The sequence below is a fragment of the Saccopteryx leptura genome, chromosome 2, assembly GCF_036850995.1.
Source record: "Saccopteryx leptura isolate mSacLep1 chromosome 2, mSacLep1_pri_phased_curated, whole genome shotgun sequence".
Lineage (NCBI taxonomy): Eukaryota > Metazoa > Chordata > Mammalia > Chiroptera > Emballonuridae > Saccopteryx > Saccopteryx leptura.
This window is the reverse complement of record NC_089504.1, coordinates 342,603,842-342,619,344: the sequence shown is the minus strand read 5'-3', so window position 1 is coordinate 342,619,344 and position 15,503 is coordinate 342,603,842. Positions and strand designations below refer to the sequence as shown.

Sequence of the window (15,503 nt, the reverse complement as noted above, 5' to 3'; positions counted from 1 at the left end):
TTCCTGGAGACACAAGGCTGAGGCATACAAGTGACTTACTAACAGGCTGCACCTGCTGCTTAGGAAAAGCTAGAATTTTACGGCGAGGTTTCACAATAACACAGAGGCCCCCAGAGCCAGGAGGTCCAGCCTTATGGGCTCAAACCCCAATCTGTGACTCTGAAGGCTGAAAAAATGAGTCAGAAAGAGAACCCTGTTCCAAGCAGCCGGAAGACCCCTTACCTTGCCATGATGGAGATGGCCACAAAGGGTCACATTTCTGATGAGCTCTGAGTTATCCATCAGATCTGCCAAGAAACTGAAAGGAGGAAGGAAAAGAGAAAAGGGACTTTGGCAAAAATTTTCAAGTGGGGAGGGGTGCTGTTGGGCAAATGAGTTCGTAAAATTTGTATTTTTTGAGTTTGCTCACTTTTATTGTTAGAAAATGGCTCTGGGCAGCCACATGTGTGCTTGCCCTCAAAGCAGGGTAGTTGATTGCAGATTGCATTCCTTCTTGGGAGGGGCCATTGTTTTTGCTAATGTTTGCTGGAGGAGAGGTTTTCGCACCAGAAAGTTTTAAAAAGGAGAGAGAGAAGCCATGTTTGCAGAGAGAGAGCAGAAAGAATGCAGATGCTGAAGAAGAAGCTAGTTTGTGCAGAGAGAGAGAAGGTGTGCTGATGGGAACCAGAGCTGAGGGGCTTTTGTGAGCTCCACTGAGACTGGTAAGGCAGATTCTAGGAGGAACCAGAGAAGATTCTCCTGGTCGTGGAACCGGAGAATGTGTCAGGGCTTTGTGAGCTCTGAATGAATGAAGAGGGAAGTGTTTCCCTGTGTGTTTGCTTGTTGGCTGGTGTGAGACTTTTAATAAAGAAATGGCCCACCATTTTTTGGCTCCACTGTTTCTTTACTGTCTGCCTGAATCCAATGGGAACCTGCATGTGCATGGCTGAGATGGCTGTGACCACGGGCCATACAGATGCAAAAGTGTTTTAGGTATTTTTAGTTGTTCAGGAACAACTTTCAGACCGACAAGAGAATGCTCAGAGGCAGACGTAAATTTCTACATGTATACAGTTTGGCTTTGGGAACAAACTTGTCCATGAGGGTGACACAATCCGGAATGAAATGTCATGAGGATTTCAACAGTAAAATAGCCATAAAATAATGAGATTTAAAAAGCAAAGAAGCAGCCCTGGCCGAGTTGCTCAGCTGGTTATAGCACCATTCTGATATGCCTAGGTTGTGGGTTCGATACCCAGTCAGGGCACATACAAGACTCAATGCATAAATAAGTGAATCAACAAAGACATCTCTTTCTCTCTCTCCCTTCCTTTTCTCTTTCTCTAAAATCAATCAATAAATTTTTTAAAAAAACAAGAAAGAAAACCCAAACCAAATACCAGAACACACATACACAAGTACTGTCCCTTTCAAAATCTTCAGGCTAGATGCTACCCATTTATTCTACTGACGCCAAGGGGACTTAAAATAACTTTGGGAGCTTCTCTTCTGAAACTGTCATCAGAGCCAGTTAACACGTGGATGCCATCTCATTGATAATGCTGAACAGAGGACTTCTGTCTCCCAAACCAGCACTGTCTTTCTTGCTTATCACCCATATTACTTATGGTAAGTAATCTTCAGATGACTTTGGCTCTTCAAAAAATTCAAGTCTGTTTTCAAAGACTGGAGATGTTTTTAAAATAAACATTGAGAAAGAACAGAAAGGAATATGAAGCAAGTTCTGAAGAGAACTGAAAAGATGCTTCAAAATGTCTAAATGATGGCAGATGAGCTAAACCCCGAGAGGACCCGCTCTTTCGGGCACTCGAGATAACAACGTGGTTGAAAAAGTTCCACTATCTAATAATGAGTCACAAGCACTTCAATATACGAAGGCCTTACAAGTGCATTTCATAAATTTCAATATTTTCCAAAACAGTTTAAAGAGTCTAAATTATTCTCTACATATAGGGTTGGACAAAAGTAGCTTTACAGTTATTCATATGGGAAATAATACAACAATTTCTAAGTAATAATACAAGAATAAACTCTGAGTTTTGTGTAGTCACAACTGTAAGCCTACTTTTGCCCACCCTGTACATCTACCTACTCGTCCCCTCCTTTTGAAAATAGAATTGGTATGTTCCTAGAATACTTAGCAATTTTGCTGAGTCAAAATAGGCTCTGCAAGGCTCCATTGGAGCAAAGTTGGCCCGGTGCTGAGGGTGGCTCTGTGGCCTCTGCCTCAGGCGCTAGAGTGGCTCTGGTTGCAACAGAGCAGCGCCCCAGATGGGCAGAGCATCGCCCCTTGGTGGGCATGCCGAGTGGATCCCGGTCGGGCGCATGCGGGAGTCTGTCTGACTGCCTCCCCGTTTCCAACTTCAGAAAAAAATACAAAAAAAAAAAAAAAAGGCTCTGGTGACCCAACATTGACAATTATAATACTTAGTACTCTCGATCTGAAAGGCTGGCTTTCAATATCAAACAAAAGATTTGGAAGAAAACAGCTGAGAGCTGAATGAGGGCCAAGAAAAAAGTTAAGACTGAAACTAAATACAGCAACCATATAAACTGAAAGGAAATCTTGGCAAACTGTAGAGAGAGACTTTGCTTTTGCAGCTCACTGTCTACTTCAACCATAAACCACCTCCTGCACGCTCATGAGAAAATGAACCCACACTATTCATGAAGAGAGGCGAAGAGCCCTTAGTACTTACTCCATTTCATATACTGTGACAGGTAATGTCTGCTCCATCAGAGTGAATTTTTTGGTTTTTACCGGCTTAATAATGGGTTCTAATGGAAAAAAAAAAGTAGTGATGTGCAGGTAGGCAGAAAACATAAAATTACAGAGCTCTATTCCATCACACTGAGCTTTCAGAATGTATGATACATGATATCAATTTTTTTGAAAGATTTTATTTATTTTAGAGGAGAGCAAGGGAGGGAGACAGAGAGAGAGAGAATGGGAGGAGGAGCAGGAAGCATCAACACATAGTTATTGTTTCTCATATGTGCCTTGACCAGGCAAGCCGGTGTTTCGAACAGGTGACCTCAGAATTCCAGGTCGATGCTTTAGCCACTGCATCACCACAGGTCAGGCGTGATATCAATTTATGTTATTCTCAAAGATCACTCAGATGTTGAGAAAGTTTTGGGAATGCTGTTTTGCACAAGATCATAAAGGATCTTGAATTGTGAACTGAGTTTGGACTTCTTTTTGTGGAAGAAAGGGTGAGGGACTGGATGTAGGTTGAGGTCAATGTCAGTTCAAAACTTCTTGCATTTATAAAATGCAACTACTTAGAAAATCAGCATTGTGAGGATTGGGATTATTTGGGTAAAAAACTACCAGAGCATCCCAGGCCGGTTTGCTCAGTGGTAGAGCATCGGCCTGGCGTGCAGGAGTCCTGGGTTTGATTCCCGGCCAGGGCACACAGGAGAAGCACCCATCTGCTTCTCTAATCCTCCCCTTCTCCTTCCTCTCTGTCTCTCTCTTCCTCTCCCGCAGCCAAGGCTCCATTGGAGCAAAGTTTGCCCGGGTGCTGAGGATGGCTCTATGGCCTCTGCCTCAGGCACTAGAATGGCTCTGGTTGCAATAGAGCAGGGCCCCTGGTGGGCAGAGCATCGCCCCCTGGTGGGCATGCCAGGTGGATCCCGGTCGGGCGCATGTGGGAGTCTGTCTGACTGCCTCCCTGTTTCCAACTTCAGAAAAATACAAAAAACAAAAACAAAAAAAAAACTACCAGAGCAGAAGGAGAACTTAAAAACAGTCTTCAAGCACCTTTATAGGTAGTATATAAAGAAATAAATGCCTGACCAGGCAGTGGTGCAGTGGATAGAGCGTTGGCCTGGGACACAGAAGATGCAGGTTTGAAACCCTGAGGTTGTCAGCTTGAGCATAGCCTCACCAGCTTGATTGAGCAAGGAGTTGCCAGCTTGAAGCCCAAGGTCACCAGCTTGAGCCTAAGGTTGCTGGCTTGAGCAAGGGGTCACTGGCTCAGCTGGAATCCCCCAGTCAAGGCACACATGAGAAAACAATCAATGAACAACTAAGGGCCACAACAAAAAACTGATGCTTGTCATCTCTCTCCCTTCCAGTCTGCCCCCTTCCCCATTAAAAAAAAAAAAAGCTATGAGTTTTACTGAATATTAAGAGGGTTAAATGGCTCTGGCTGAGTAACTCAGTTGGTTAAGCATCATCCCAATACACTAAGGTTGCAGGTTTGACCCCCTGTCAACCAATGAATACATAAATAAGTGGAACAACAAATTGATGTTTCTCTCTAAAATCAATAAATTAAAACAAAACAGAAAGCAAAAAACAATGTTAATTGAATCTCAATTCAGAAATAGTGCTTGAAAGCAGAGAAAAACTAATCAATTTATCCACTGAATACTCTAGACTGCTGGTAGTTTGAAATGAAGTGTCCGAGTGTCAATGCCACCTCTCACAACCCGGTGCCTCCTGACCTACCTGTGAGAGGCTGCGTGTCTTCCTCCTGAACTATGGTCTCCACCTCAGGACCATACACCTCCTCAGCTGTGGGGTAGTACTTCTTGTCCTCATGCAGCACCACCTCCATCCCAGGGTGATCTTCATCATGATCGCCTACGTCATCATCATCGTCATCGTCATCCATCTAAAGGCATGAGAGGGAAAGGTTCTGTAAGAGGCATGCACTTTTCCTGCTCAATAACTGACAATACACGAGTTAAGAGCACTTAACACTCCACATGTGTGACAGCTTCTGATTCTGAGTTCTGGGCTAGAGTCAGTGGGGCAGGTTCTACTCTTGAATATAACCCTTCACAAAGAGAAGACTGTAAGCCATGGCTACAAACAATGCTCCTTATTCAAACCAGCCCCTTCCTAAATGTGGGCCACTGGGTGACACGAGTTGACTGGCTACCTCCTAATCTCTTTACATTCTACTCATACTAATGTGGCCTAAGATCGCATTTGTTCTTTAGGCAGCCAGACATATTCTGCTGGTGGCAGCTCCAAAACTGCCATCAGGCCAGTTTCCTCCCACTCCATACTGCAGGATGTATTTTAAATCCAAGTGTAGAATTTTATGTAATAATTTCCAACTACCTGTAATTATTTCTATGTAAGTGTTCTGACAGCAACTCAAGCTTGACAAGTCTAAAATAAAACTAAACGCCTGACTTGTGGTGGCACAGTGGATAAAGCGTCGACCTGGAAATGCTGAGGTCGCCGGTTCAAAACCCTGGGCTTGCCTGGTCAAGGCATATATGGGAGTTGATACTTCCTGCTCCTCCCCCTGTTCTCTCTCTATCTATCCCTCTCTCTCTCTCTCCCCTCTCTCTCTAATAAAAAATGAATAAATAAAATATAAAAAAAAGTAAATAAATAAAATAAAACTAAACAAGCATCTCTTTTTTATCATTTCCCTTTGTTATAACCATCTGGTCATCCAGCTCCCCTCATTCTCTTTCCCCCCACATTCGAACAGTGGCCCAAATCTACACCTCTGCATCCTCCCATTGTGATGAACAGGCCTCCCGACCCTCCCTCCACTAGAGCATCCTGCTCTGATCATGTCACCCTTACTCCCAGGTCTCCACTCAAGGCCTTCTACAGCCTGGCCCCTCCCCTCTGCTTCATACCCACAGCCCCCCTCCAGTGAGGGCTTCAACAATCAGGAGGAGAGATCATTTCCTCTTTTTTTTTTATTTTTTTAAAAATGTTTATTTTATTGATTTTAGAGAGAGAGGAAGGAAGGGAGTGAGAGAGAGACAGAAACATCAATCTGTTCCTGTATGTGCCCTGACTAGGGATCGAACTGGCAATCTCTGTGCTTCGGGATGATGCTCCAACCAACTGAGCCATCTGGCCAGGGCTTTGAGATCATTTCCTCTTAACACACAAACTCTGAGCCCCTCTCACCGCACTCCTTTCTAGACTGTCCTCCTTCTTTCCTAGCCCTATTATCAAAATACTATGCATCTCTCTACTGTTATATAAAATTTTTTTTTTAAAGATTTTTTAAAATTGATTTTTAGAGAGGAGAGAGAAAAGAGAGAAAGGGGGTGGGAGTGAGCAGGAAGCATCAACTTGCAGTAGTTGCTTCCAGAATGTGCCCTGACCTGGGCAAGCCTGGGGCCCCAAACCAGCATTCCAGGTCAACTGCTCAACCTACTATACCACCACAGGTCAGGCGATAAAAAATGTTTTTAAAAAATCTATGCATCCCATGTGGACTAGGAAGCTGTAAGGAACTCTTTTCTCCTTGGAGGAGTATGAACTAGCACAGCCACTCAAAAGAGTCATCTGACAGTACTTGTATAAACACGTTAACAAAGTATAGACACATAAGTATTATATATATATATATATGAGCCTATGATCAACAACTCTGCTTATGGGACTATAACCCAAAGGAATTTTCTTTCACCACAGTATTGTTTGTGTTGAAAGAAGGCTGATAGTAGGTAACCGAAGGCTGACAGCAGGGTGTTCATCACTAAGTATCACACACCAGGGAGAACAGAGCAGCAATCAAATACCACAGACTACATGTATGCACAGCAACAGAGATGGATTCCAAAATGCACTGCTCATCACGCAGAGTGGACACAAGTAAGAAACAGAATGATGCAGAGAATATGTTTCCATTTACTTAAATTAATACACGTGCACAATGCAACTATACATTTTATAATTCATACAAACAAAAAGCATACATACATTAGATCAATTACTAAGGTAACAGGTATGAGAATGAGATAAAAAGGAATAGGGTAATTAAACAAGAGCAGAGCCTTGTACAGGCAATAATAATGAGCAATAGGAACTAGAGTATGATTAACTCCACCTCTGTACTGAGGTGAAAGCATTCACACATAGCCCAACCATTCTTTTTCTTTGTTGTTAACAGCTTTAGTGAGCTGTAATTCACATTCTATGCAATTCACCAATTTTACGTGCACAATTCAATGGTTTTTAGTATAGTCAGAGCTGTACAACCATCACCGCAATCAATTTTAGATCATTTTAATCACCCAAAAAGAAACTCTGTACCCTTTAGCCATCACTCCCCAATACCATGCCCAACCTAGACAATCACTAATCATTCTTTTCTTCTTTTTTTAGCACTGGAGGAGAGGGAAGAGGGGAGAGCAGAGAGGGGACAGGGAGACACACACGGACAAACAGGGAGATGAAAAGAATCAACTCATAGTTGTGGCATAGTTGTTCACTGACTGCTTTCTCATATGTGCCTTGATCCCACACTCAAGTCGGTAACCCCACATTCAAGTCGGATGAACCTGTGCTTAAGCTGGTGACCTCAGGGTTTCGAACCTGGGTCCTCATCATCCCAGGCCAACACTCTATCCACTGTGCCACCACCTGGTCAGGCTCCTTCTCCTTTTCACCTCTACAAATGCCTACCCATTCTTCAGGTTCTTTGAATGTGACTTCCTCAGATATCTTTTTTGGTCATCCCAACCAGGAGTAATCCCTTCTTATATCTTATTACCATGATACAAGTTAATATGTCTTAAATGGACTTGTCCTTCCCTGTCTCATATTCCAAATACTTTTGTATGTACTTCATCTCCTCTGGCAAACAGTAGGTTCTTGGAGGGCAGGGATAAAGCCTTGGCTCTCTCTGTAGCATAAGTCCTTGTAAATAACAAGTGTTCTATAAATACTTAATGAATGAATTCTTGAGCTTTATTTAACCTGGAATTCAAATTTGTGGGAATCATTTTGAATTTAGATTCTGTTATTCAATATATTAGCTTATGTGATGTGCAAATTTCATCAACTTCTCTATCTTCACCCAAGTCACTGACAAAAAGGTTGAAAAGGATGGGGCCAAGCATAGACGCCTGGGGCATGTCACAAGAGCTCTGGCAGCGACCCATTAATCAAAACTCTGTCACAGTACATTTGACCCCCTTTATTCTCCTCCCCCCCCTCCCCTCCCTCTGGTAACCACTGCACTTTTGTCCATGTCTATGAGTCTCAGTTTTATACCCTACCTATGGAATGTACACCCGAAACCTATGTGTTCCTATGCACCAATGTCACCCCATTAAATTTAATTTCTAAAATAACCCCACAAAACTCTTTCAGTATCATTGTTCAACGGCTGTGACTTCTCATATTATGACCCAGCCCACATCCTTTCCACAGGATATCATCAGTTACAGTGCTTACCTTGGGAAATGGAATCAAAACCAAGGAATAGTTCCTACCTATTTGAACAGTACCTATTTGAATGAGAATGTGTTCACGAATTACTTCTATAATTAAAATTACCTCTTTAAAATATATTTTTAAAATGAAAATAACTAGTTTATAAGAAAAATAAGACATTAAATGCCTTGCCTAAATCATGATACGTAATTTCCACAGCATACCCCTGACCCAGATCTCAATCTAATACTTTTATCAAGAGAAATTTTTGGTCCTGGCTGGTTTGCTCAGTGAATAGAGCATCGGCCTGGTGTGCAGATTCCTGGGTTCAATCCCCAGTCAGGGCACACATGAGGAGCGACCATCTGCTTCTCTTCCCCTCCCTCTCCCTCTTCTCTCTCTCTTCCCCTCTCACAGCCAGTGGCTCAATTAGTTTGAGCGTTGGCCCCGGGCGCTGAGGATGGCTTAGTTTATTCCAGCACTGGCCCCAGACCAGTGCTAGGTGGATCCCCGTCAGGGTGCCTGGAGCAGTCTGTCTCTATCTCCCCTCCTCTCACTTAAAAAAACAAAACAAAAAAGAGTAAATTTTAATTAAAACTCATAGGAGCCTAAGTGTTCAATGTCATCTGTCTTAAAATTCCTTCCATAATTTTGATCACAGATGCGTATCACACTTACAGCCTGTAGTCTGAAATGCAGTGCCTCATCTCCATCTTTGCAAAGTAGGACAAGTTGCCTGATTCAATTTAGAGCACCATAGCCAGTCCCTGGTTTCTTTTATTATTATTATTATTTTTTTTTTTTTTTCATTTTTCTGAAGCTGGAAACGGGGAGAGACAGTCAGACAGACTCCCGCATGCGCCCGACCGGGATCCACCCGGCACGCCCACCAGGGGCGATGCTCTGCCCACCAGGGGGCGATGCTCTGCCCATCCTGGGCGTAGCCATGTTGCGACCAGAGCCACTCTAGCGCCTGGGGCAGAGGCTACAGAGCCATCCCCAGCGCCCGGGCCATCTTTGCTCCAATGGAGCCTTGGCTGTGGGAGGGGAAGAGAGAGACAGTGAGGAAAGCGCGGCGGAGGGGTGGAGAAGCAAATGGGCGCTTCTCCTGTGTGCCCTGGCCGGGAATCATTATTATTATTTTTCAAATTTGTTTATTTTAAAGAGATAGGAATGGAGAGAGAGACAGAAACGTCTATCTGTTTCTGTATGTGCCCTGACCGGGGACCGAATTCCAATCTCTGTGCTTCGGGATGAAGCTCCAATCAACCGAACTACCCAGCCAGGACAAGTCCCCAGTTTCTTAAAGATGACCACAGTGGCTCTGAGCTGACCTTTGCAAGGTCTCCGCATCACCCTACTCAGGACCTAATACAACTGGGCCTGGAGACTTGAAGGCATTTAAGGCTGCAAACTGCTCTCTTTTCACTTCACCTATATGGCTTCAGTTCTCTTTTTCCAGAGTTTATTCTTTTTCTAGTTTGAAGGACATTTCCCCTGATGGAGAAGACATAGCAGCCAGGACTTCTGTTGTGCTTCCCTGATGTTTTGTTAATGTCACACATATTTCGATGAGAGGTGGGCCTATCTATTTCTTGTTCTGAACACTGCTAAGATACAAAAGTACCTTTGGTGTATTTTGTGAGCCTCAGACTGATCTGGACTTATTGTCCATAGCTCTCCTCCTAAAGGGGAGTCATAGAAATCTGCACCTTCTCTACTGTTTTTATTCATCTTTCAAAATCTGAGCTTATGAGGGAGTTCCCAGTGCAGCTGCACTTGGAAAAGGTGACTACCTTCTATTGCCTTTTGGAATTTCAGTAACTAAGTTTTCCTGGAGGCAGTCTAAGACCCCAGTAAGTCACATTATAAACAAGGCATTGTTAGAAATGTACACAGGTATTATGGGAGCACAGAGGATTCAGTACTTTACTCCTTTTTTTTAAAAGAGAGAGAATGCCCTGGCCAGATAGCTCGGTCGGTTACCACTGTCCTGATACACAAAGGTGGCAGGTTCGATTCTCAGTCAGGGCATATACAGGAGGAAATAGTTGTCTCTGTCTCTGTCTCCCTCCCCCACACACCCCTTCCTCTCTCTCTAAAATCAACAAATTAAAAAAAAAAACTAAAAAGAAAAAAGAGAGGAGTCCTCGCCAGGTGGCTCAGTGGATAGAGCACCATCCTGGCACCTGGCACCCTGAGGCTGCAGGTTCAATCCCTGGTCGGGACACATATGAGAAGCAACCAGTGAGTGCAACTAAATGGAACTAAGTAGAACAATGAGATGATGCTTCTCTCTCTCTTTCTCCCCCTTCCTCTCCTTCCCTTCTTCTATCTCCCTCTCTCAAATCAATAGGAAAAAATTTTAAAATAAAAAAGAGAGAAGGAAAAAGTAATGTATTGGTCTTACCTCATCAAGATCTTTGGTCTCTCTGCCCAATTCATCATCATCTTCATCAGAATCTAGCTCTGGTCCAATATAATTCCCAAATTCATCATACAAGTCAGTATCCATGATGCTGAAATTCAAGAAAAGGAGTTAAGATTCTGGCAAGGTAATCAAGGCCTCCATGCTATGATGCCACCGCCCTAGGCTCGTAGTTGACCATATCCTTCACACATCTCCTCTCCAATTACACCAGGGGTAGTCAACCTTTTTATACCTACTGCCCACTCTCTGTTAGTAGTAAAATTTTCTAACCGCCCATCGGTTCCACAGTAATGGTGATTTATAAAGTAGGGAAGTAACTTTACTTTATAAAATTTATAAAGCAGAGTTACAGCAAGTTAAAGCATATAATAATAATTACTTACCAAGTACTTTATGTCAGATTTTCACTAAGTTTGGCAGAATAAATCTTTATAAAACAACTTACTATAGTTAAATCTATCTTTTTATTTATACTTTGGTTGCTCCACTACCGCCCACCATGAAAGCTGGAATGCCCACTAGTGGGCCGTAGGGACCAGGTTGACTACCACTGAATTACACCAACCAACCAACTGCTTCCCTAAGCCCTGTACTTTCCCCGCCTTTCTCTTCTAGTCATTGTCTCTGTTTACATGCTCTTTTTTTTTTTTTTCTGTATTTTTCTGAAGCCGGAAACGGGGGAGAGACAGTCAGACAGACTCCCGCGTGCGCCCGACCGGGATCCACCCAGCACGCCCACCAGGGGGCGACGCTCTGCCCACCAGGGGGCGATGCTCTGCCCCTCTGGGGCGTCGCTCTGTTGCGACCAGAGCCACTCTAGCGCCTGGGGCAGAGGCCAAGGAGCCATCCCCAGCACCCAGGCCATCTTTACTCCAGTGGAGCCTCGGCTGCGGGAGGGGAAGAGAGAGACAGAGAGGAAGGAGAGGGGGAGGGGTGGAGAAGCAGATGGGCGCTTCTCCTGTGTGCCCTGGCCGGGAATCGAACCTGGGACTTCTGCACGCCAGGCCGACGCTCTACCACTGAGCAAACCGGCCAGGGCCTGCTCTTCTTTTTTTAATACTAAAATTTTTTTTAAAATAACTTAATACCAGAAAGTTTCAAAAATAATAACTTTCTTTTTTCCTAAGTTATTTGAGAATAAGTTGCTGACACATGCCTCATCACCATCTAAAACTTCAGTGCAAGGCCAATCTGGCCTGTTGCCTGATTTTACACAGCCCTCAAGCTAAGAATGCCTTTTATATTTTTAAATAGTTAAAAAAAAATTAAAAAAATAATATTTCATGATATATGAAATTCAAATTTCAATGTCTATAAAAACAGCTTTATTGGAACAGAGCCATGCTCATTTGTTTATATTATCTGTGGCTGCTTTCACACTGTAACAGCAGAGTTGAGTAGCTGCAACTGAGCCCATATGGCCCAGAAAGCCTAAAATATTTACTACAGAAAAAGTTTGCCAACTACTGCTTTAGTGTGTGTGACGCCTACAACCAAGGACCGACCCGGGTTCAATTCCCGGCCAGGGCACACAGGAGAAGCGCCCATTTGCTTCTTCACCACCCCCCCCTTCCTCTCTGTCTCTCTCTTCTCCTCCTGCAGCCAAGGCTCCATTGGAGCAAAGATGGCCCGGGCGCTGGGGATGGCTCCTTGGCCTCTGCCCCAGGCGCTAGAGTGGCTCTGGTCGCCGCAGAGCGACGCCCCAGAGGGGCAGAGCATCGCCCCCTGGTGGGCGTGCCAGGTGGATCCCGGTCAGGCGCATGCGGGAGTCTGTCTGACTGTCTCTCCCCCGTTTCCGGCTTCAGAAAAATACAGAAAAAAAAAAAAAATGAAAATCACATTTCTACCACTTAACCCACAGACCCCAAACCTTACAAATTGTTCTAATAATGTCCTGCAAAGGAAAGGATCCAATCTAGGGTTGAATGCTTGCATTTAGTTGGAATGTCTTTAGTTGTTTATTCTGGAAGTTTCTCAGTCTCTCCTTGAGTTTCATGAGTTGACACTTTTGAATATTACAGGCTAGTGAGTTTGTAGAATGTTCCTTAACTTGGGTTTATCTGATGCTTCCCTGTAATTAGATTAAGGGTATGCATTTCTGGCAGGAATATCACAGAAGTGATGCTGTGTTCTTTTTAGTGCATCTCCTATCAGGTGGTATGTGATTTTAATTTGTCCTATTAGTGGTGATATTACCTTAATAACTTGATTACAGTGGTGTCTGTCAGGCTCTTCTATTGTAAAGTTACTTGTTTTCTCTGTAATTAATAAGCATTTTGTGGGTTTTCTCCACTTCAATTACTGAAACTCTATTCAAAGTACAGTTCAAATACCACCTTTCAAACTTTCCTATATTCTCACTTTCTCACTCCCCTATGCTGCTATAGCTTTATGCCCCTTTATTAGTACTTAATTGCTTTTAATGGCTGTTAACTGTACTAATTACCCTCACCAACAACTCTGCAGCTTACAGTAATAAACAACATACCAGAGCATGGGTTAAAGGCCTGGGCTCTGGAGCTGGAAGACGTGGATGTGAATCCTAACTTTTGTTACTTAATAACTACATAACTTTAGGTAAATTACTTCACCTCTCTTAACCTGTTTCCTCAACTGGAAAACGGAGTGAATAATTTCCACTGCATGAAAGGTTAGGAGAATTAAAAAAAAAAAAGAGTCTGTGTAAAGAATTTATGAGCCCTGGCTGGCTGGCTCAATGGTAGAGCATTGGCCCAGAGTGTGGATATCTTGGGTTCGATTTCCAGTCAGGCACAAAGAAGAAGCAACCATCTGCTTTTCCACCCCTTTCCCTCTCCCTTCTCTCCCTCTCTCTCTTCCCCTCCCACAGCCATGGCTCAATCAGTTCAAGTGCTGAGGAAGGCTCTGTGGAGCTTCTGCCTCAGGCACTAAAAATAGCTCAGTTGCACACATGGCCACAGATAAGGGTTTCTTTGGGGTACATGTGGTAGTCTGTCTCTCTATCTCCCCTCCTCTCACTTAGAAAAGAAGCAAAGGCCCTGGCTGGTTGGCTCAGTGGTAGAGTGTTGGCCTGGCGTGCAGAAGTCCCGGGTTCGATTCCCGGCCAGGGCACACAGAAGAAGCGCCCATCTGCTTCTCCACCCCTCCCCCTCTCCTTCCTCTCTGTCTCTCTCTTCCCCTCCCACAGCCAAGGCTCCATTGGAGCAAAGATGGCCCGGGCGCTGGGGATGGCTCCTCAGCCTCTGCCCCAGGTGCTAGAGTGGCTCTGGTCGCGACAGAGCGATGCCCCGGAGGGGCAGAGCATCGCCCCCTGGTGGGCAGAGCGTCACCCCTTGGTGGGTGTGCCGGGTGGATCCTGGTCCGGCACATGCGGGAGTCTGTCTGACTGTCTCTCCCCGTTTCCGGCTTCAGAAAAATACAGGAAAAAAAAAAAAAAAAGGAAAGAAGCAAAAAATAATTATAATTTATGAGTCCCAAGTTCAATAAATGTTAGCACAGTCCTGGCCAGGTAACTCAGTTGGTTAGAGCATTGTCCTCATGTGTCAAGGTTGTAGTTTTCATCCCAGGTTGGATCAGAGCATATACAAGAATTAACCAATGAATGCATAAAGAAGTGAAACAACAAATTGATGCTTTTTTGTTCTCTTCCTTTCTCTCTAAAATCAATCAATTTAAAAAATGTTAGCTAGCATTCTTTTTTTAAACATTTTTTTTTCAGAGACAGAGAGAGATTCAGAGAGAGGAATAGATAGGGACAGACAGACAGGAACGGAGAGAGATGAGAAACATCAATCATCAGTTTTTCATTGTGACACCTTAGTTGTTCATTGATTGCTTTCTCATATGTGCCTTGACCGAGGGCCTTCAGCAGACCGAGTAACCCCTTGCTCAAGCCAGCGACCTTGGGTCCAAGCTGGTGAGCTTTTGCTCAAACCAGATGAGCCCGCGCTCAAGCTGGTGACCTTGGGATCTCAAACCTGGGTCTTCCACATCCCATTCTGACGCTCTATCTACTGCGCCACTGCCTGGTCAGGCAGCTAGCATTCTTTTCTGGTCATTTCCCCCCCTTCTTTTCTAAGTGAAAGGAGGGGAGATAGAGAGATAAGCCTCTTGCATGCACCCCAACCAGGATCTACCTGGCAACCCCCGTCTGGGGCCTATGCTCTACCCAGCTGGGGCCATGCTCACAACCAAGCTATTTTTAGCACCTGACAGGAGGCTCCATGGAGCCATCCTCAGTGCCCTGGCCAATGCGCTCTAATGAATTGATCCATGGTAGGAGGGAAAGAGAGAGAGAGAGAGAGGAAGAGAGAGAGAGAGAGAGACAAAAGGGGAGGGGTGGAGAAGCAGATGGTCGCTTCTCCTGTGTGCCCTGAGACTGGGAACTTAACCCCAGACACATGCAGGGCTGATGTTCAACCACTGAGCCAATCAGCCAGAGTCCCCCCCCCTTTTTTTAACAGAAACAGAGAGAGAGTCAGAGAGGGGCAGACAGACAGGAAAGAAGAAGAGAGAGATGAGAAGCATCAATTCTTCACTGTAGATCCTTACTTGTTCAGTGATTCCTTTCTCATATGTACCTTGACCAGGGGACTCCAGCAAAGCGAGTGACCCCTAAACCTGTGACCTTGGGCTCAAGCCAGCGACCTGTGAGCTCAAGCCAGTGACCGTGGGGGTCATGTCTGTGATCCCACTCATGCCAGCAACCCCGCGCTCAAGCCAGATGACCCTGCGCTCAAGCCGGTGATCTTGGGGTTTTGAACCTGGGTCCTCTGCATCCCAGTCCGACACTCTATCCACTGCACCACCGCCTGGGTCAGGCTTGGTTATTCTTAAATACAGCAATTCTATGCTCCTTGTGCCTACCTGCGAATACCTTGCATAAGTAAGCACTGTTAAATATTAAGTAAACAGAATGTTTAATTCTGAGAAACTGTT

At 44.5% G+C, this 15,503-nt stretch overlaps 1 protein-coding gene across 1 annotated transcript in view; it reads right to left on the bottom strand.

The window, feature by feature from the left end:
* The window catches only part of EFTUD2 (elongation factor Tu GTP binding domain containing 2), a 45,523-nt gene that overhangs the window by 28,928 nt on the left and 1,092 nt on the right, over positions 1-15,503 (bottom strand). Inside the window, exons 2-5 of the mRNA XM_066363940.1 lie at positions 10,566-10,674; positions 4,460-4,625; positions 2,700-2,778; positions 223-298 (exon numbers count right to left, since the gene is read on the bottom strand). Coding sequence (XP_066220037.1) covers positions 223-298; positions 2,700-2,778; positions 4,460-4,625; positions 10,566-10,670 — 426 coding nt within the window. The 5' untranslated portion in view covers positions 10,671-10,674. The remainder of the gene's footprint in view (positions 1-222; positions 299-2,699; positions 2,779-4,459; positions 4,626-10,565; positions 10,675-15,503) is intronic.